Raw genomic sequence first — 21,469 nt, 5'->3', positions numbered from 1 at the left:
TGGCACCTGCTAAGCACTTTTCCCCACCTAGCAGCCCTGTGAGGTAGGCGCCTCCTGTGGCCCCTTTTAACCGATGAGGAAGCTGAGGCTCAGAGGTGGGGTCTCGCTATGTTGCCCAGGCTAGAGGGCAGTGGCTCTTCACAGTTGTGATCATAGTGCACTGTAGCATGGAACTCCTGGGCTCAAGCAATACTCCCATCTCAGCTTCTTGAACAGCTGGGACTACAGTCACATGCCAATGTGCCCAGCAAGTTAACTGATCTTAACCAGTACCTCCTCTCACCTCCCCTGGCCCCAGTCCCAGCTCAGGCCCAAGTACCGAGTGGGTGGTTGTCAACGGCCTCAGGGCTGCCCTGCTCCAGGTAGAGGCGGTAATAGAGGGTGCAGTTGCCATCATTCAGGAGGACAAGGAACCTGGACTGCTTGCTGTTCACCAGCACATTCCCAAAGGCCAGCTGCTTTTCCTTTGCCTGGAGGCCACAGTCAGCCAGCCACGAGTGGGGGCTCCTCTAGGCCCACAGCCCCACCCTCCCAGCCCCATTTTCAGAGCATCCCTCAAGGAAGAGCAAGTTTGGGGTGTCCAGGGCAGAGGGCTCCTATCCCCTGCCCTCTTGAGGTGAGGTTCCCTGGGGCCTTCCCTCCCACATGTCTGTGCCCCTCCCCCAGCCCCCTCCTGCCAGAGCCCTCCCACTCACTGAGAGGCTGCTGGTGAGCCCCACGCCCACCAGCCGGACCATGTAGTGGGTGGTGGCAGCGGGGTTGGCATTTGGCGACAGGCCAGCTTCCCAGACCCACATCCCCACTTGGAACAGGTACTTGGTCTCCTCCAAAGGGCTGAAGGTCCACGTCAGCGTCTGTGGTCACAGAAATGATCCCTGCAGTGGCCTGCGGAAGCCCCTCCATGGGTACCCGGCCATCCAAGGCCCCACTGCAGGGCATCATGCTATTGGCAGCCCTTTTTCAGAATCTACTGTGTGCCAGGCATTGTACACGGCACATGCATGGAGTCTCCCCAAGCCCCTCGATCCTATATCCCCACGGGGTCAGCAGCATTATTTCCATGCCTCATTTTCTGATGAGAAACTGGAGGTTCAGTGAAGTGGGGTCCCTTGCCCAGGGTCAGACAGTAGTGAGGGTGGGAGCAGGATGTCAACACTCCAGGCCAACTCCACAGGCTATGAGGCCTCTTGTCCCCCCAAGGGACTGTCCCCCGGGCTCTTACAGATGCCTCTGCTGGTGCTTCTTGTCCCAAGTTTGGCCTCCCCAGCCCGTCTGTAAGGCTCTAGACTAGGGACAGGAATCTGCTATTTTGAATCCCAGCCAGCACCCCCGCTATGACTACAGTCCCCTTCCTCACCCTCACTGGTGGCTGGCCATTTGGGCCCAAATCCAGCTGCTGCAACCCACCCTCCCAGTGACCTCCCAGCTTTGGGGACCATGGATGGGGAGGTGACATGCCCCTCGGCCCTGGCATCAGAAACACTGGTTCTAGTCCCAGCCCTGCACGGCCTAACTTATGCTCTTAGTAAACGGCTGCCCCACCAAGCCTCAATTATTTGTAAAATGGTAGGGGGATGGTGAGAGTAATATTAACATCTTATCACCAGGTGGGGGAGGTTACTGTGGATGGAATAGGGGGTGCACTTGGCAAGTCTGGGCTGTGATAGGCACAAGTAAGAGATGACAGAGGTGAAGGCTGCCGTCACTTGGCAGGAGGGGAGTCACTCACAAGTCTCTCGTTGGGCTGGATTAGCCCCCTGGAGGGCTGGACAGCCAGCAGCTTTCGGTGCTGCTCAGAGACCTTCCACTCGAACTGCAGGGGCAGACGCGAGGGGTTGCGGAAGGTGAAGGGGCTGGTGGAGGAGCAGCCCACCCAGGTGGGCTTGAAGTAGAGGCTTTTGTGGGTGTCCAGCTTCAGCTGCAGCGGCTCCTCCCGGCTGTACATGCTCACCTCCTAGAGCCAGAGGAAGGAGGGCAGTGCCCTGACCTCACTCTGCAGTCCCAGCTCCACCCACATGTCCAGGAAGCCATGGCTAGGCAACTTTCCCCCCTTGAAGCGGGCAGTGAAAGGCCCTCTGCCAGCCTGTATACTGGCAGTTTCTGTCAAAAGCAGAGTCAATGGTGACTGGCCCAGGAGATAATTCTTGAAAAGAACTCAGGGACTGAGAGAGGATCTATAGACCATTTCATGGGGCCAGACATGGACCCACTACCCCAGAACCTTTTGCTGGCCTGGCCCCAAATATCCCTCTACCACCTGCAGGTGTCTTGCCTCCCCCAGATCCTTCCTCTGGGTTCTCTGCACCCTCTTTCTTGGCCTCAGACCCCATGGGGTGGACAGGCAAGGTCCTGAGGGGTGGGAAAGTTGTTCACAGTGTGGTCAAGGGGGTTCCTTCCCTACTATGCTACTTCCTGGAGGGGAAGTGGCTCCCTGGAAATCTTAGGGGCCAACCCCAGAATGTGGCCTTGAAAAGGGTGGTTCAAGATTATGGCCCATTCCCAAGGACCCAGGTCCCCTACCTCTGCCTCCTACCTTGAGATACTGGGGGGAAGCATTGCACTGCAGGTAGAAAGTGTGCTGCTTCCAGGAGCTGCCCTTGGGGTAGGTGCAGATGAGGAAGATCTGGTGGGCCCCGGGTGCCACAAGGCCCGAGGTGGGCCGAAGGATGACGTCTGAGCCTCTCTGGGGGGCCAGGCTGAAGGTCAGCAGCATGCAGTCTTTGTTGACCAGGAGCAGGCTGCGGTAGGTGGGCTCACCGGAGGACACTGCTGGAAACAGCTGGGGGTGGGAGAGGAGGAAAGTGGCCCTCGCTCAGAGTTCCATCCTGGGACACAGGGCCAAATGGGGGCTTGGGAGGAGTTGTCTCCAAGGAAATCCGAGGTGCTGCCCTGCAGCCCAGTCAACGCCCTGGGAACAGGGAATTGAAGGAGGCCATGAGCTGACACCAAAGAATGCTTTTGTTCTCCAGAGACCTCCAGACAGGGAGACAGGGGGCCACAGGCCCCTGGGAAACTCAGGCCTCCAAGGCCGCTCCTCAAGGATAAAGTAGAAATTGTTTCATTTTAGGGTGTCTTTGCATCACCCTTTGGATAACTCATTTTCAGAGAGCCTGGTCCAGAAGCTCTTGGGCTGCAGTAACTAATCCCTTCGGGCCAGGTGCAGTGGCTCATGCCTGTAATCCCTGCACTTTAGGAGGCTGAGGCGGGTGGATCACTTGAAGCAGGAGTTCAAGACCAGCCTGGTCAATATGGTGAGCCCCATCTCTACTAAAATTACAAAAATTAGCCAGTTGTAGTAGCATGCATCTGTAATCTCAGCTACATGGGAAGCTGAGGCTACAGAATCGCTCGAACCCAGGAGGCAGAGGTTGCAGTGAGCCAAGATCGAACCACTGCACTCCAGCCTGGGTGACAGAGCAAAATTCTATATCAGCAAACACAAAATAAAAAAGCAAGTGACCCCTTCTAGGTGATTCTCATGCAGGTAACTGATGGAAACCAGCCCGGACAATCTCAGCTCCCAACACTCTTCAGGCATCCAGGCTGTGGCCAGCACCAGCTGAGAGCTGAGCAGGCTGCAAAACACAAAACCTGCAATCCCTGACCAGAGGTCCCCATCCAGCTGGGGTGACAGTGCCTGTGTGTGAGCCAGTGAGGGAGTGACACCAGATCTGCTGGGCTGCATAAAGTCCACAACCCACCAGGAGGAACTGCCAAGGGAAGGGGGCTGAGGGAGGTATTGAGGGGGACTCTGTGAGGCAGGAAGGCCTTTGGGAAGCAGCAGCCTCCAAGCTGAATCCTGGGGTGGCATAGGTTCGGGATAGGAGAGCAGAAGTGTAGGTGGTGAGGGGAGCAGAATCAACCCAAAGCACATTGTCCCAAAGTGGTGCTTTTCCAGCAACCAGAAGTCTAATGCAAAACCTCCAGGTGATGGAGACTGGAGGAGACATCGAAGGCGAAACTGGATTGGAAGCCGGAGGTCTGGCCCCAGGCTCTGTGCTTTTCAGCCCTATGTCCTCTTGCTTGTCAGGTCAGGGCTTCTAAGGGCCTTGGGGTGGCCTGGGAATTATGATCTCCTGAGGATGGGGCTGGCTGTCACTCTCATAGGGCAGGGTGCTTCCCAAAGGCAGGGGCTGCTGGTGTGGCTGTCACATCCCTGGGCCCACACCCAGGACTTGGGGTAAACAGGACACAAACAAATGCAGTAAACAGGACACAAACAAATGCAGGAGCTGGAGGGTTTTGAACCTGAGAGTCACAGGAGCCAGTGAGTATTTCCAATGGAGCAGCAAGGGGCCAGCTGTCCAGGCCCCAGACTCCCCCCAGTCCCAGTGTCAGGGCCCAGAAGCAAGTCTTCAACTGGCCCAGATCCCCAGAATGGGCACGGCGGAGGTGGGAACAGCCAGGGAGGGTGCAAAGATGTGTTTCTGAGGCCATCAGAGAAGGCGAGAGGGATCTGCAGGCCAAGGCAGAATCTAGGGCTCTTCTGTCTCCCTCCCACTGTTGCTGGGACCACACTCACCTTGGGGACATCTAGGGAATACTGGGGGATGTGGTGCTCAAAGCCAGAGAAATAGCTGTGGCCTTGCGCCCGCACCGTCAGGCACCAGGATGGGCACATGGTACAGTCCTCCTCAATATTACTGTAGTTCTGCAGGACCTGCAGGGGGGCCAGACCCACGGAAAAGCTCAGAGTCCTGTGTCTGCCCTGTGGGGTGCCCCACCTTGCCCCTCCCTACCCTTGTGCTGCAGGAGTCCTACACTGGACACAGACAGGAGGGCCTCCCTGGGAAGACAGTGCAGAGAACAAGCGTCCCAACCAAGTCCCTCCCGCGGGGAGCTAGGCCCTGCGTCCATACAGCAACGCTCTCTTTAGTCCTCACAACCCAGGAGGAGGGTGGGGCTGGGATGTGAAAGCACCATTCATTCTGTAGGAATGAGCCTAGAGAAGCGCTGGCCAATAGAAATATCATGTGAGCCACAAATGCCAGCCGCAAATGTCATTTTAAATGTTCCAGTAGCCACATTAAAAAAGTAAAACACGTGAAGTTAATGTTAATAGTATATTTTATTTAACCCAATAGATCTAAAATCTTATCACTTTAACATATAACCAATATAAAATTAGTAATGAGATATTTTACATTCTTTTCATACTAAGTCTTTGAAATCCAGTGTGCATTTTACACTCACAGCACTTCTCAATTGGGACCAGCCACATATTAAGAGCTCAGTAGCTACGTGTGGCTGACAGTGGCTGTACTGGACTGTGCAGGTCTACAGCCTGTAACCTAAATATCTGACAGGCTCAGCCTCAGCAGAGCCAGGCGTCTACAACCTTGTTCCTACAAACCTCCACGTCACCCCACTGCCAAGGCATTAGGATGGAGGCAACTAAAGCCTCCACTTCGGAAAGCCTCCTCAAAAAATCGGATGTGGTCTTAAGTTTAGAGATGACAAGATCAGGACTCAGAGACATTAAGGAACTTGCCCAAGGTCACACAGCTGGTAAGTGACCCTGATCTTGACTGCACAGCCCTACTCTTCTCTGGGCCCCAACACATTGGCCACTGGGCAAGGGCAGTGGGGTGGGCAGAGCCAATAAGAAAGGGACAGGCAGTACTAATGGATGAGGAGAGAGCACCATGCATCTGGAGCCAGAACAGCAGGGCTGGGGACAGCCAGCACTCAGAGTTCCCTGACCCAGGGAAGCTGAGCTAGAAGCCCCTCCCATCACAATCACCTGGTGCTGCTGACTTTGTCTCCAGGCCCAGGTTCCTGCCCACTCGAAGCTCCTTTAGAGGGACCACTTCTTAATTCAAGTACTAGTAGAGAAGCCAGGAGGCCTCCTAGCCAGGAACCCCAGGGAGTGTCCCCCTGTGCACCCAGTTTTCCCAAACAGCTCGATCTCAGCTGAATCCTCCCTTGGAGGGGAGGGGAAACTTACATAAGAATGAGAAAATCAGATGGACCTAGCTGGGCCAGGAGCTTTGGAGGAGACAAACCCATAGGGGCTGCTGTCCAGCCAACAGAAAGCCTGGCACGCAGAGGATGGAGCCCGAAGCCGCCCTCGGTCACCCCCTGCTACCCCACCCAGCCGTTCAGGCTCCCAGCAGAGACCCCGCATTCCTCCCTCTCATTGTGTGCACACACCTTATAGATGGCAAAGGCTTCGAGCTCCACCGTATAAAGGCAGTTGGGGTGAGGCGGCTGGAAGTGCAGGCGCATGGCCATGGACTTGAGAGGGGGCACGTCACAGGTCTCTGGGGTCACCCAGAAGGGGCAGTCAGACCTCCGTGTCCAGACCACCATGATCTTGCCCTTGGTGTGGTTCATCAGGCACAGGGGTATAGGGTTGGGGGCCTCAGGCCCTGGGCAGGCACCAAAGTCTACCTCGACAGGCTCTATACTGACGGGTGGGGGGAAGATGGTCATGTCGCTGGTGCCATCGAAGAAGAACTCGGTCATGGGGGGGATATAAGGGTACTGCGGGGCCGGCATGTCCTCCAGATCCTGCATGGGGAAAGAGGTGGACAGGGCCCAACTGCCATTCCTCTTGCTGTGGCCCCTCCTGGACACACTCCTGTCTAGGAAAGGCTGCACCAGTCACGCCAACTACTAATGGTGCCCATGGGACCCTGGGGGCACGGGATTGCCCAAGAATCACTAGGGAAGGGATATGCAGCTGGGGAGGGCATGTACCTGGATGGGAATCATGAGGGCCCCGTTCTGGTCCTGCACCAGCTTCTTCTCCTTCAGCATGGCATCCAGGATGTCAGGGGGGTAGAGCGTCAGGCCCCGGGCCAGGTGTATACGGTACCAGGTGAGGTGCTGAGGCTTCAGGATGGCTGGCTTGGTGCTGTCCGAGTGGCAGGTCCCCATCAGGTCCAGGAACAGTGGGTCCTGTGACATTTGTCTGTGCGTGATGGGGCATGGGAGGGGTGGTGGGGCAAGGGGGTTGCTGGGGGGTTGAACTGAGGACAGAAGCTGGGCAGACAGGGTAACAGGCAGTGGGGCAGAAGCTCCAGGTGGCCAGTGAGCGAGCACTCAGCAGTGGTCTGGCTCAGCCAGGGCACAGCAGGAGTCCAGGGAAGGTCAGGAGAGAGCACCCCCGTCCTTAGGGCACTCAGCCATTGCCCCCCTCCCCCTCTGCCATGGCCCCTGGGCATTCTCCCACCCACCCTACTGCCAGCCCAGAGGCCTGCCAAACTAGAATTCCGGCCCTCCCAAGGGAGGAGAATATGCGGCCTGATCAGGCTTCCCTCTGGGCTTCTGTTCTTTCCTCCATTCCCAAGGCCTCCCCTAGCCCATACTAAACTGTCACGAGAATTAGAGAAAGGCACCCATTCCTCCAGATACACAGACACAGCCTGAGCCTGGGCACTAGCTCAGGGAGGGATTATGGGTTACATTTCAGCCCTGTTTGCCATCTGGGCCAGGCCCCGCTGGTCAGGGCACAGTGTGTCTGATCATGCCCAGGGGCCTAGGGTTGGGGTCTAACTTGAAAGCTCTCTGCCCTATGCATGCTATGTGGGGTGGCTCCAGGGAAGAATTAGTCTGTGAAGTCATGGAAGGCCAAGAAAAGGCAAAGCCTGCAGGGCTCGGCGGGAGAGTGGGGGGCCGCGGGTCCAAACCGCCCTCTCCCAGCCCATGAGCACAGCAGCAGCAAAGCGCCTGGCCTGGTAGCAGGGCAAGACTAGCACAGAGTGATCTCCCCTGTGCCCAGGCTGCACACTGGCTCCAAAAGCTAGGGCTGGGACCCAGGAGTGGGAGACGACCAGGCAGACAGCTCTAGAAGTTCCAGAATACAGGGGAGTGCCCACCAAGCCTTGTCACCATGACTGGGCCCCAGGGGAGCCCCTCCTCCCTCAGCCTCATGCCCTCCCCACGACTCACCTGGTGGTGGATGAGACAGGCCACACGCCGAAAGCAGATGATGGGGTGAGTGGGCTGGAAGGCACAGTGCAGGGTCATGCGGGCCTTGCCCATCAGGGTCCCGAAGGCAGGCCTGATGCTAAAGACACTCTCCAGGCAGTCCATGGCAAACTGGAAGTAGGCCGTGCAGTCTGACTGGTTCTCAATCCACAGGGGCTGCTCAGAGCGCTCCCCAAGGTTGACCCAGCTGAAGTTGACAGAGTAGTGCTGCAGGGACACAGCAGGGCCTGGACACAGGAGATGGGGTATTAGCTTCCCCAAGAATGTCTTAGACAAGGTCCCACTGAAGGGAGGTGGAACTCTCAGGGCCAGGCTACAGAGGCCCAGAGCCCTGGCAGCCTGAGCAGCCTGCTCAGCCTGAGCAGATGCTGGATGCACTCCAGCATCACTGGGTGCCCGTGGGACTGGAATCTCCAGGTAGTCACAAATGATTCCCCACGGGGCCACCAGAGGGCAGCAGACACCCAGGCTGAGGCAAGGTAGCCCTGGCTCTTAGGAGCAGGGAAGGAGCGCTTCAGAATCCTCAGCATGGGCTGCTCCTGTCCCCAGGGGAGACCGCTGGGGTCACCAGTACCTCTACAGAAACCAACGACTTTGAGCAGGGTCTTGGAGGCACAGCCAGAAGGCATGATGGAGAAGTAGTCCACAGTCTTGGTGTCCAGAGTCTTGGGGTGGAAGAACACTGACACGCATTTCTTTTCTCCCGGGAGCACGACGCCACGGGCCATGGGGCATGAGAAGGCCTGGTCTTCGGCCAGTTCTTCTGGGGAAATTTCAATCCTGAAGGGGGCATTTACCTGTAGGGCCAGGTAGAAGGACAAGGGGTCAGGTCGCGGAGTGGAGCACTGTACGATGCGATAGTCTATGCATTGTACTGGCGTGCCCAGCCAAAGGGGTAGGGGCAGCTGGCATCCACCCTGTGCCTCACTAGCCAGACTGCCTCCACATTCTGGAGAGAAGGAGCCGAGTCATGTGCCCCGCGGTGGACCTGCCTTTTAATTTCTCCCCAAGGTACTATCACAGCTAACTGTGGTCCCGGGGTCAGGACAGTCTTAGGGCTGCTCGTGGCTCTGGCTGGGGTATACCCCAGCCCAGCCCCCAGCTGAGGAGAAGGACACACCTATTGACAGCTGACATGGGTTATAGGAGGCTTGGGGCCAAAGGTGTAGAAAGAAAGGGGGGCATTCAGTAAGGCGGTGATTTTAGGAGACTCCAGTCCTGGAGGCCATGAGTCCTGCCGCCCCTCCTGCCTGGTGCCTACCACCGACGGGTTGTGTAGCCTGATCTGCCTCTCCGAGGTGCAGCCCACAGCAACAGAGCCGAAGTACAACAGCTTCTGGAAGCCCTCGGCATCCTGGTCCTCCAGGCACTTGTGCTTTATGCTCACCAGCAGCTGGGCGCACTTGGCTGGGTCAGAGATGGGGGAGTCTTGGGGGAACCGCCAGGGCCTCTGTGGCCCCAGCTGAACAGCCCCTTGAAGAAGGCAGATAGCCCCAGGGAAAATTTAGTCTGTAGCATCATGGAAGACAAAGGCAAAGCCTTCGGGGCTGGGGGGAGGGCAGGAGGCCGGTGGAGGCCCTGTGGAGGGCAGGCCAGATGGGAGGTGGGGGACACTGAGGCCTGGAGGCCCCAGAAGGTGCAGCAGGGGCCAGTCTGGGGATGGTGGGAGGTCGGGCCTCACCCACAGCCTGCAGCTGGATGCTGCTCCTCTGCCGGCTGCCCGCCCCATACCAGCACGTGGCCTGCACCTCGTGGATGACGGCTGTAAGGGGCTGAAAGGTCACCTTGATCTGAGAGGCCTGGCCTGGCTCCAGGAGCCCCATGGTTGGCAGCATCTGGAATGGGCTGGAGAACTCCCAGTTGAAGAAGGTGGGCAGGTCCCTGGGGGTGGGGGGCAGGTCAGGGCACTGGGCTTCTGGCCCCTGCTCCTGCAGTAACAAGTCAGGGATGCTGGGCAGACCTCAGACTACCCCACCCCCACAAGGGAATGCCTGTCTCTCCTGCTTCCAGACACCCTCCTCACAGCTCTTGCTCTCCCCGCCTGCACTTCAGCCTCTTCCTCACCCCACATTATCCAGGCAGAACCAGGCCTCGGTCGTGTCCCCCACAGCACACATGGGCAGCTGCAGGGATGGCGGGCAGATCAGTCTGTGACAGGGCAGGGTGGCCCGCAGGCCCACACAGAACATCCCCTCCGCTTTCTCAAACCACAGCTGGTCCACGTACTCCTTCTGTAGTGTGAGGCGGGGCAGAGGCAGTCACCCATCAGTGGTACTCAGGGACTGCACATCCAGCCCACCCTCAGCCACTCCCAACACAACCACTGAGGGGAGGGCTGGGCCGTGGTCCCCACGTCAGACTCTGAGGGGAGCTGGGCACCTATGTTGTCTTGGTCTCAAAGATTAGAGTCTCTTTTGTAGAAAAAGTATTTTGAGGAAATGTGGGTGGGGGGTGGCAGGAAGAGGCCAAGGAATGTAGAAGGGGTTTCTTTTTTTGGGGGGGGGAGTCTTGCTCTGTCACCCAGGCTGGAGTGCAATGGTGAGATCTCAGCTCACTGCAACAGCCACCTCCTGGTTCAGGTGATTCTCCTGCCTCAGCCTACCAAGTAGCTGGGACTACAGGCATGCGCCACCACACCCAGCTAACTTTTGTATTTTTTAGTAGAGATGGGGTTTTGCCATGTTGGCCAGGCTGGTCTCAAACTCCTGGCCTCAAGTGACCTGCCTGCCTCAGCCTCCCAAAGTGCTGGGGTTACAGAAATGAGTCACCATCCCCGGCCACGGAATGTAGGGCTTTCTGATGGTCAATATAATATTGCAGCCTCTACCCCCAGCATCCCCTGGGGAACGCCCTCTGTCTAATGAGATGAGGGGCCAAGCCCTTGACAGGGCCTCCCAAGCTGGATTGCTGCTGGAGTGGGCAGCATGTGTGTGTGTGTGTGTGTGTGTGTGTGTGTGTGTGTGTGTGTGTGTGTGGCGGGGCTGCGGGGGGGTGCTCCTGGTTGCTCTGTCCTGCTTTCTGTTCTGAGGTCACTGTTCCCAGGTGCCTCCCTGCCCTCGCTCACTGTGGCAGACCTTACCGCCTCCAGAGGCCGGAAGACGATGGGGAGCGTGAGGGTTATGCCTGGGCTCAGGAAGATGGGCTGAGGGATGACTGTGAAGAAGAACTTGGTCTTGGGGGGCCTGCAGGAGAGAGCCGGGAGGTGAGCACCTCAGATCAGGGCTCAGAACAACTGGAAGAGGCAGGAAACGAGGGAAGCCCTGCAGCCAAGGGAGCTTGAGTCCTTGGGACCACAGAGAAAGAGATCAAGAGATGAGCACGTGGAGGTGGAAACTCAGGGGTTTGGTTACAAGAGGACCCGTTCTCCTCCTCCCCCTCCTATTCTCAGAGATCTTCACTCTGAACAAAAAGGGAGTAGTGTTTGTACCTCTGATGAGTAGGGAGGCCTGAAAGGGACAGGGACAGGGAAGGGTTGCCCAGATTTTAAAGAGTCCCCAAGCACTGAGGCAGGGGAACCAAAGCTGAGGAGGGTGGGGCCGGGGATGCCTTTCCAGAGACCTCAGCAGAGCTGTAGCATCCCACAGTGGGTCAGAACCACAGCTGCTGCAGACTTTCAAAACATTAATAAGACGATGACATTGTCAGCAACTTTACACCAACAAATGTTTAAATTTAGATGAAAAAAATTGCTATAAAAATATAATTTATCAAAACTGACCCAGTAATTGTATAATAAATATTATGGCTGCTCTGCCTAAAAACACCAAAACATGGAATGGGTGGTCAAAAACCTTTCCACAGGCCAGGCACAGTGCCTCACATCTGGAATCCCAGCACTTTGAGAGGCTAAGGCGGGAGTATCATTTGAGCCCAGGTGTTCGAGACCACCCTGGGCAACATGGCAAGATACTGTTTATATTTAAAAAATTTTCTTTTAATTAGCCAGGCATGGTGGTGCATGCCTACAGTCTGAGCTACCTGAGAGGCTGAGGTAGGAGGATTGCTTGAGCTCAGGAGGTCATGGCTACAGTGAGCCATGTTAATGCACTATACTCCAGCCTGGGCAATAGAGCGAGACCCTGTCTCAAAAAAACAAGAAAGAAAGAGAGGAAGAAAAGAAAGAAAAGAAAGAAAAGAAAAAAGAAAGAAGAAATTAGATAAACTTTAATGTGTGTTTATGAGAAAACCTCTCAGCAAAGCAGGAATAGAAGAATATTCCCATAATCTGACAATGTATACACTTTTACAGAAATCCTACAGGAAATCAATCCTACCAGACAGCTTAATGGTGAAACATTGCAGTCCTTTACTCTGAGATGATAAACAAAACAAAGATGCCCCTATAACCACTTCTGTTCAACACTTTTCTATTTAACAACACAGTAAGGAAAGACAAAAAGTGTAAGGACTAGAAAGAAAAAAATAATGTCATTTTCCATTTAAAATACAAATGTGTGCATGAAAAAACAAGAATACTAACAAATAAATTATTAGAATTAATAAGAGGATTTGCCAAGACACTGAACACAATACCTATATAAAAATGACATTTTAAAAACTAGCAACAGACAGAAATGAAACAACTAAAAAATATGTCATATATAACAACAGCAAAAATATAAAATACTTATGAATAAATCTAACTAAAGATGTGCTAAATGTCTATAGAGAAAACTTTACACTTTATTGAGAGACATGAAAAATAACCTAATGAATATAGAGATAGCCCGTGTTCATGGATTAAAAGACTCAATATTGTAATGATATCATTTCTCCCCATATTCATCTATAGGTCCAATTAAATCCCAATCAAAATCTCAAGAAGAGTTTTATGTGCATGTATGATAAGCTGATTTGAATATTTATATAAAAGATCAAAAGAAGGGCCAAGAATAGCTAAGACAATCTTGAAGAAGAATTAAGGCCAGGCGTGGTGGCTCACGCCTGTAATCCCAGCACTTTGGGAGGCCGAGGAGGGTGGATCACGAGGTCAGGAGATCAAGACCATCCTGGCTAACACGGTGAAACCCCGTCTCTACTAAAAATGCAAAAAATTAGCTGGGCGTGGTGGTGGGTGCCTGTAGTCCCAGCTACTTGGGAGGCTGAGGCAGGAGAATGGCGTGAACCCTGGAGACGGAGCTTGCAGTGAGCTGAGATAGCGCCACTGCACTCCAGCCTGGGCAACAGAGCATGACTCCGTCTCAAAAAAAAAAAAAAAGAAGAAGAATTAAGTAGGAGGACTTATACAACCAGATATCAAAATTTACTATTCATAAAAATCAATTCCATATAGATAAAAGACAAATATTAAAAGGCAAAAATATGAAGTCTTTAGAAGATACTAGAGGAAAATATCTTAATGACCTCGGGGTAGAAAAGGACTTCTTAGGAAAAGCATAAAAAAGCACCAATCATAAAAGAAAAAGACTGATAAAGTTGATACCTTTAAAATTCAGAACTTTTATTCTTCAAAAGACACAATAAGGAGAGTAAAGACAAATCATAAGATGAGAGAAGATATCCACAACGCATAACTGGCAAAGGGTTTTTAATTGGGATAAGAACTTATACCAAAAAGGAGAAAGAAAAGATAATGTAATAGAAAAATGGCCACAGACTTGATCATAAATTTCACACATGAAGAAATGCAAAGGGTCAATAACCTACAAAAAGACACTCATCCTCATTCATCAGTAATCAGGGAAATGCACATTAAAACCACAAGTTACCATTACTGGCAAAAATTTTAAATTCTGACAATAGCAGTTATTGGTAAGGATGTGGAGGAATGGGAACTCTCTAACGCTGCTGGTGGGCGTCTAAAGAAATCTGTGCACTTTGGGAAACAATTTGGTTTATCTACAGAAAGTGAACAGGTACATGGCCTAAGCCTCAGCAATTCTATTCCTGTGTCTATTCCCCAGAAAAGACAGAAGGTAGAGCAAGGTGGCAGAATAGATGGCTCCATCCCGCAAGGACACTAATTTAACAACTACGCAGAAAAACAAACAAGCAAACAAAAAACCACTTTCATAAGACCCCAAAATCACGTGAGCCTTCATAGTACCTGGTATTCCCCAGAAAAACTCTCGTACTTATGTAACTGGACACATATACACGAATGTTGGTAACAGTCCCAAACTAGAAACAGTCCAAACTCGCTTCATTCTGGATGAATGCATTATGGTACAGGCACACATTGGGACACTATACCACAATGAAAAAGAATAGACTATAGCTGCACAATTATTCATACTGCACGTGTTTTAAACACTCACTGGCTTTTATATGGCATGTTGAAGGTTTTTTGTTTGCTTTGTTTTGTTCTGAAGAGAGCCTGCTTTCAGGGCTCAATGCTCTGGCACTGGGTCCTTGATCCCTTATACTGGTACCTGTACTTCATCTTCTGGAGTTTCAAGGATCGATTTTTCAGAACCAGATTCCTTGTGGTCTCCTTTCCTAGCTCCCAGCCTTTCCAGTGCAGCTCCTCGGCCACCTCAATGCCCCAGATGACCCTCTTCTTCACTCTCTCCTGCTTCTTTGGGGAGTGCATCTGAGTGTCCACGGAGCTTGCAGGCTGTTCGGGTGGCAGGGAGAAGGGGGAGCAGAAAGGATGTATCAGCAGGGTAGGATGCCAAGATCCAGAGAACAGGTGAAGGTCTTCCTCCTCCACCACCAAGAAAATAAAGGACAAGACAGAAAAACAATGATTGACACCACCCCTCACCCCTGGGGGATGGTCTGGAGACAGATAGTGAGAGGCAGGTAGGCCCTGAAGTCAGATATCACCTCTTCCAAGACTGGAACTGTTTTGCAACTAGAGCCCCTGCCCCCGAAGCCTTCCCTGGGCAGCCCCATCAGCCACTCTGTGCAAGCACACAAATGCAGGCTTCTGTTCTGTTCTTCAGTGCGCCCTCAGATACCACCCCATCAGGTACCTCCTCCCCTCTTCTTTCTCCCAGCCCTGCCCCTTGCTACAGATGCCTCTCCTAGCTAGAGCAGTCTATCCCAAGTCCTTTTCCAGACCACAGTTCCCTCTGCACCATTCCCTCTCCCATTCCTCAATTGGCTGGTGGGGCAGAGGAGGAGTCAATTTGTCTGCTGTTCACCTCACCCATCCCCTGACTTCTGAGGCCACTCTAAGGGCTGCTCCTGGTGATTGATGCTAGCACTGCCATGTGCAGCATTTCCATCTGTAATGGAAAATCTTTCCATAGGCTTATCCATCACCCCTTTCTAGATGAAGAAGGAGGGGGCATGGAAACACTTCCTGGGGTGGTAAAGTGGAGGGAGGATGAACTGGTTGCCTTTTCCTACCACGGTCATTGCCATGAGCACTCAACTCATTGGCATTTTATATATGTGTGTGTGTGTGTGTGTGTGTGTGTATTTGATACTATATATGTGTGTATATATATATATTTTATACTATATGTGTGTGTGTGTGTGTGTGTGTGTGTGTATTTTTTTTTTTTTGTAAGAGTCTCGCTCTGTTGCCCAGGCTGGAGTATAATGGCACAATCTCAGCTCACTGAAACCTCTGCCTCCCAGGTTCAAGCAATTTTCTCACGTTAGCTTCCTAAGTAGCTGGGATTACAGGCACCCGCCATCATGCCCGGCTGATTTTTCTATTTTTGTAGAGACAGGGTTTCACCAGGTTGGTCAGGCTGGTCTTGAACTCCTGACCTCAGGTAATCTACCCACCTTTGCCTCCCAAAGTGCTGGGATTACAGGCATGAGCTACCATGCCCGGCCACCATTTTTTAAATCTTTGACCAAGTATTGCTTTTATATTGTTGCATAATATAAGGATATAGTCATCCATTCAACAGATATTTTTTGAGTACCTATAATGCACCGGACACTGTGCTAGCTATGGGACTACAATGATGAACAGGACCAACAAATCCCTTTTCTCTTGGAGCTTACATTCTCAATTTCAATATTTACTGAGTGTGTCTGATGGCCAACATACTATTTTCTTTCCTGAGTCACCTATGGAAGAAAGGTGACATGGATTATGGGAGGTAATTTACTATAAATATCAGTTGGTGCATCAGCCAATGTCCAGGTAAGAAAACAAAAGCCACTCTGAATGTTTAAAACAGGGAATTTACTGTGGCCGGGCGCAATGGCTCACGCCTATAATCCCAGCACTTTGGGAGGCCAAGGTGGGCAGATCACAAGGTCAGGAGTTCAACACCAGCCTGGCCAACATAGTGAAACCCCTGTCACTACTAAAAATACAAAAAATTAGACGGGCATGGTGGCAGGAACCTGTAATCCCAGCTACTCGGGAGGCTGAGGCAGCAGAACCGCTTAAACCTAGGAAGAAGAAGTTGCAGTGAGCCGAGATTGCGCCATCGCACTCCAGCCCAGGTGACAGGGCAAGACTCTATCTCGAAAAAAGAAAAAACAAACAAACAACAACAACAACAAAAACCAGGGAATTTACTGCATAACCATGGGTAGTGAGGGAACCTGGGAGTTGGCAACATCAAGAAGCTGCCACCACACCTAGGTGAGAAGTGGTGGGGTCAATACAGCCTTGAGGCCTGTCTGATGGGAACTGGAGCCACAGGGGAAATGCAGCTGCTGACAGAGACACCGTGAACAGCAGAGAGAGGAAGAGAAATGCCCTGGCTTCTCCCTTCCTCCCACTTTCCAATCTCCTACTGGCTCAAAGCAGAGCAGGGAAGGGCAGTGAGTGAATCCAAGGGCAAACGGGCCCGGAATGGCACAGAGGACAGAGATGTCTTCTAAAACACGACCCTCCATTCACAGGGAGGCAAGGGCAGCACATCTAAGGAGCTAGGCACTGTATACCACACAACACAGACACACACTGTATCATACACAAAGCCATGCCCATAGTCACACCCCTGGACAGCTGCATCATCACATAGAGAGAACTACAAAGAGCTGCAAAAAGTAAACAGCATCCATACATTATTGGTCAAACACAAAGTCCTAGGGGTCAAGACCAGAAGAACTTTCTGAGGAAAGAGAAATCCTAGCTATCCAACCAGCCTCTGACTCAGTCCTCTCTGGCACTCTCCTATCCCATGGCCTCTCAGGCACTCACTGCTCCCAGCACTCCAGTGTGCTTGGTGCTACAATGGTGAACAGGACTGACAAATCCCTTTTCTCTTGGAGCTTACATTCTCAGTTTCAATATTTACTGAGTGTATTCAATGGCCAATGTAATATTTTCTTTCCTGAGTGGAAAAAAGGTGACAAGGAAAGTCTAGACAGGGTCTAGTGCTAAGATGCATAGGGAAGAGTCAGGGCCTCTCAGATTCCCACCCCAGTGCCCTGCCCCCCATGCCCTGCCCTGGCCCTGCTACACCCTGCTCTGCCTGCCCTGGCTGTATCCTTACCCAGGCACTGATGGTGCTGCAGGCACTCATGGCTGCACTGCTGTCATTGATGGCGGGGATGGCCACCGTGCTGGTACTCAGGCAGGATCCGCCAGAGTTCACGGTGTGGTCCCTGCTGTTCCTGGACCTCATGATGGAGCTTGGAGCCTGTGTAAGCATCAGGCCCTTGGGACACAGTCCAAAGGGAGCACTCTGAGTATGGAGCTGGGAAGAGAGCAGAGGGTGGGGGAGACAGGAGTGACATGAGAAAGAGAGGCTGAGGGAGGAGACTCTCATAGCCATCCTTGTCATGGAGGAAAGGGTCTGCTTTCCAGCTCTGGCAACAGGTGCTAGGTGGCACCATGAGGAATGAGGCTGTACACGAGATCCAGGGCTTTGCCTGGGAGCCTAGGGACTCACCATCAGGAAAGGCACTCCAAAGAGAGACTTGGGAACAAGGCCCACCCCACTATGCCCCTCCGTGGCCACTCTTGGCACTGCTCAGCAAGCTCCAGTGGGTGTTACTGAAGTGTGTGCATTACCTTTATCTGGCTTTTACTCTCTGCTTGTTTCCTCTGAACGCTCTTGCCTCTTGTGAGAAGAGGAATAAGGGGGAAAGAAGAGGCAAATGAGAATGATGGATTCTCTACCTTCTGGGTTTCCTCCACCAGTCTACAACCTGTTAAGGTAAACATCACTGAAATAGATCAATGAAAGCATAAGTCAATCCATCTCTAGAGCAGCAGGATCCCTGATGACTGTAGCTGAAATCATATGCAAATATATGTGACACATATGTAAAGGATATGCCAGATGCTATGTATGCATACATGTCTGTTTTCCAGGGGGAATGGCCACAGTTTTCACCAAATGCTCAAGAGGATGCTTGACCTCGATCTAAGGGACACAAAGTATCTCAGACTAGCTCTGGCTCCATCACCTTGAATCCCCTCTTCCTTTAGCTGGCTTCCCTTAGCACACACACTCAAGTGTGACTTTGTTACCTCTATAAGAGGACAGCAATTTTCACACTCACACACCAAGACTAAGCCAGCTCCACTCAAGCACATGTGGAAGTGGTTTGCAGATCCCTATGACTTACCACAAATGGTTCATCTCTGATTTCCCTTTACACTTGATACGAAGCCATCATCCATGACATCACAGAACATGGCACTGCTCCCCAAAATATAATGCAATCCACATGTGTACTTTAAAACATTCTAGTAGCCACATTAAAAAAGTGAAAAGACACAGGTAAAATTAATTATAATGATATATTTTATTTAACCTATCATATCAAAAATACTACATTGAATATGTAATCGATATGTAAATATCAATATGTAAATAATCGATATATAAGTCGATATGTAAATAATCAATAAATTATTTAGATACTTTACTTTCGTATTTTGTATTAAGTCTTTGAAATCTGGTGTGCATTTTACACTTATAGCACATCTCAATTTGGACTACCCATATTTTAAGTGCCGAATAACTACAAATGGCTATTGGCTACCACATTGGACAGCATCACTTTAATACCTTTTTTGAACATTTGTATATTTTTCAGACTACTCAGTATCCTCCCCCTCTTCTTCAAATAACAATCTCAAAAATAATAATGTCTATTAACATGTACTGAGAACCTACATGGCAGGCAGTGTTGTAAGGTCCTTACAGGGATTTTATTTTATTTATTTATTTATTTATTTGAGACAGAGTCTCACTCTGTTGCCCTTATTTATTTGTTTGTTTGTTTATTTATTTATTTGAGACAGAGTCTTACTCTCCTGCCCAGACTGGCAAGATCTCAGCTCACTGCAACCTCCACCTCCTGGGTTCAAGCAATTCTCCCTTACAGGTATTTTAATTCTTACAACAGTTTATGATTACGTGTGACTTACCCATTTATTTAACCTAAAATGATCCTTTTTCAAGTTTGTCGTTCAGTTCCTTATTTTAATGTATTCAGATTTAGCAATTTTAAGATCACCCTTTAGGAATTTATACAGTTCCATCAGACACTCTCTTATCCCTCCCCCACCACCCAGCATCACCCTTCCAAAGTGGAAGGTTCTGTTGACCCTGGTTTTCCTAGTTGGCAACATGTCTAAACCCTCTGGAGGGGACTATCTAGATTCAGTCATTCGTTCATTCACAAAGCACTTGCTGAGTGCCTATTATGTACCAGGTACTGTGCTAGGCATCAGACAAGGCAGGCAAGGCTCCTACCTCCAACTGTGAACTGGATGTTCAGATGAAGTCAAAGAAAATGTAAGCTGAGGAGACACAGAGAGAGTCCATTACTTCTCTGCCACGGGATGGTCTTGCAGCCCTGCCCTGACTCGTTAATGCCTCTGACCTCAGGGGATTGTACAGACAGCTCCTGCCTCAGAGCTCTGAAAAAGTCTCCACTCAACACATGAAACTATTCCAGAGAGTGCATAGAAGAGATGAGAGATGATGGGGTAGAAAGCTGGTCCAACCCATGTCATAGGGCTAGGGAAGTGGTCCCAGGGCAAGGGAAGCTGGATGCCAGCATCTTCTCAGACTCTACGGGGATAGGCAAATTTCTCCATCTCCTGGAGCCTCAGTCTCCTCGCCTGTAAAATGTGGGTTATCCTGACGATTTCACAAAGTTGATGTGCAGCTCGAATGAAACAGGATTTGAAAAAGCACTAAACAAATCTATGTTATAGTAATTAACAACCATAACTTCCCCACTAGCCTGCACTATTCTTCCAAAAGACTCACACATCTGCAGTCGTTGTGAAGAGACTGGGCAAGAGAGGTTTTTCTGTTTTGTTTTGAATTTGTTTTGTTTTAAATTGAAGTTTCCAATTTCGAGAACTTTGAAAATATGTATCATGAGCTTCCTTTATTTGCCTAATTGCTGATCTAAAAATCTCCAAGACAACCACTAGAAAAAGTGGCAGGTCGTCGTATAGAGTCGAGGGAGAAAGAAATAGATGAAACAAAGGGGGACAAAATACACTTAGAGCTGTCTCTCCTTTCTCTTCGGGATCTTTAGTCTGATTGATCTCGCCCAAGACTCAGTCCCATGGGGCTCTCTGAAGAGCATGGAGGGGACCTCTGGCCACGATTTCCCGAAGGATAGGGTCTCCCGGGACAGACACCTTCCCTGGCCACTCGCGCCGCTCCCTAGGACCCTGGGACCCTGGGACCCTGGGACCCTGGGACTAACGCTCAGAACTTACATCGCCGCCATATTGCCGTCTCCATAGACACAGGACGCGCAGGAAACGGCGTCTTCAGATATCCCAGGGCAACGACGGCAGCCCGAGTGAGGCAAGATTCGTAGAAGGCGAATGCGCCTCCCAAGTTTATTTTCTGTATTCAGTTTTGATTCCCTGATTTTTCCTGCTAGCAGTAACTGCGGGCTTCTACCTGTCGCGACATGGTAATGTAGAGCCCCCTAGTTGTCGTGACGTTCCAGCAATCATGACTTTAATTGACGACCAAATTCGCAGGAAGCTCCTCGGTGGGCTTGGCACTCTCACACGCATAGAGACAGAACCTCATTCTCTGTGATTGCAATTGTTAACTTAAAAGCAGCCCGCAGTTATTTCTTATTTGAATATTGCTTTGCAAATAGATCCCTTTTGCTGATGACAGGGAAGGTGTCCTCTGCGTTTTCTCCCGGCATTTCTTCTTGCTCAGCAACAAGAAAAACAACTCTTGAAGGGATCGGAAGGTTAATGTATAAAGGAATTATTATACATAATGTAGACTTTTGGAAGCCCGTTGGTTCATTTGCTGGCATGTGTGTTGGAGGAAGGGTCCCATTTTGTGAAGACTCCTTAGTACGTGAAGCTGAAAGTCTCAAAGTTACTCTTGGGTAACTAAGGATATTTTGCTCCCCAAGACAGCGAACCGGTTTCCTTTCAGATGGAAGGGGGAACGTGACTAGACGGAGAGAGCTTAGTGAGTGGAGGGGTAAACACAGAAGATAAGCTATCATTTTGGGAGAGTTGGAGTTGACTTGTGAAAGGTGAAAGATGGACTGAGATGACAAAGTGACCTGAGCTGGCCTGGGAGATCACATGGCCAGAGACTGGCAGGGCTGGAGGGAAGGGGCAGGCAAATTACGCCAGCATGATTAGTAGTTTTCCGGGAATCAAAGAATGTGGAACTCAGTGAGCTTTTCA

General features: G+C 51.2%; 1 protein-coding gene and 1 long non-coding RNA gene across 2 annotated transcripts in view; both read right to left on the bottom strand.

Moving 5' to 3' along the window:
• Positions 1-17,989, bottom strand: part of CFAP65 (cilia and flagella associated protein 65) — a 38,005-nt gene extending 20,016 nt beyond the window's left edge. The window contains 16 exon segments of the mRNA XM_050752340.1: positions 320-470; positions 696-854; positions 1,730-1,954; positions 2,534-2,779; positions 4,523-4,660; positions 6,154-6,513; positions 6,703-6,903; positions 7,897-8,162; positions 8,510-8,732; positions 9,197-9,342; positions 9,617-9,816; positions 10,000-10,166; positions 11,015-11,117; positions 14,328-14,512; positions 17,316-17,519; positions 17,837-17,989. Of these exon segments, the coding sequence (XP_050608297.1) occupies positions 320-470; positions 696-854; positions 1,730-1,954; positions 2,534-2,779; positions 4,523-4,660; positions 6,154-6,513; positions 6,703-6,903; positions 7,897-8,162; positions 8,510-8,732; positions 9,197-9,342; positions 9,617-9,816; positions 10,000-10,166; positions 11,015-11,117; positions 14,328-14,512; positions 17,316-17,519; positions 17,837-17,989 (3,127 nt within the window).
• Positions 17,990-18,001: 12 nt separating this feature from the next.
• LOC126933019 (uncharacterized) lies at positions 18,002-20,559 on the bottom strand. The gene is made up of 4 exons (XR_007718392.1): positions 20,519-20,559; positions 19,533-19,579; positions 18,397-18,505; positions 18,002-18,191 (listed from the first exon to the last, which is right to left on the bottom strand). It is a non-coding gene; the product is annotated as an uncharacterized LOC126933019 (long non-coding RNA).
• Between the last annotated feature and the right edge of the window lie 910 nt (positions 20,560-21,469).

The sequence above is a fragment of the Macaca thibetana genome, chromosome 12 (assembly GCF_024542745.1).
Source record: "Macaca thibetana thibetana isolate TM-01 chromosome 12, ASM2454274v1, whole genome shotgun sequence".
In the NCBI taxonomy this organism is placed as follows: Eukaryota; Metazoa; Chordata; class Mammalia; order Primates; family Cercopithecidae; genus Macaca; species Macaca thibetana.
This window is presented reverse-complemented; position numbering and strand designations above follow the sequence as displayed.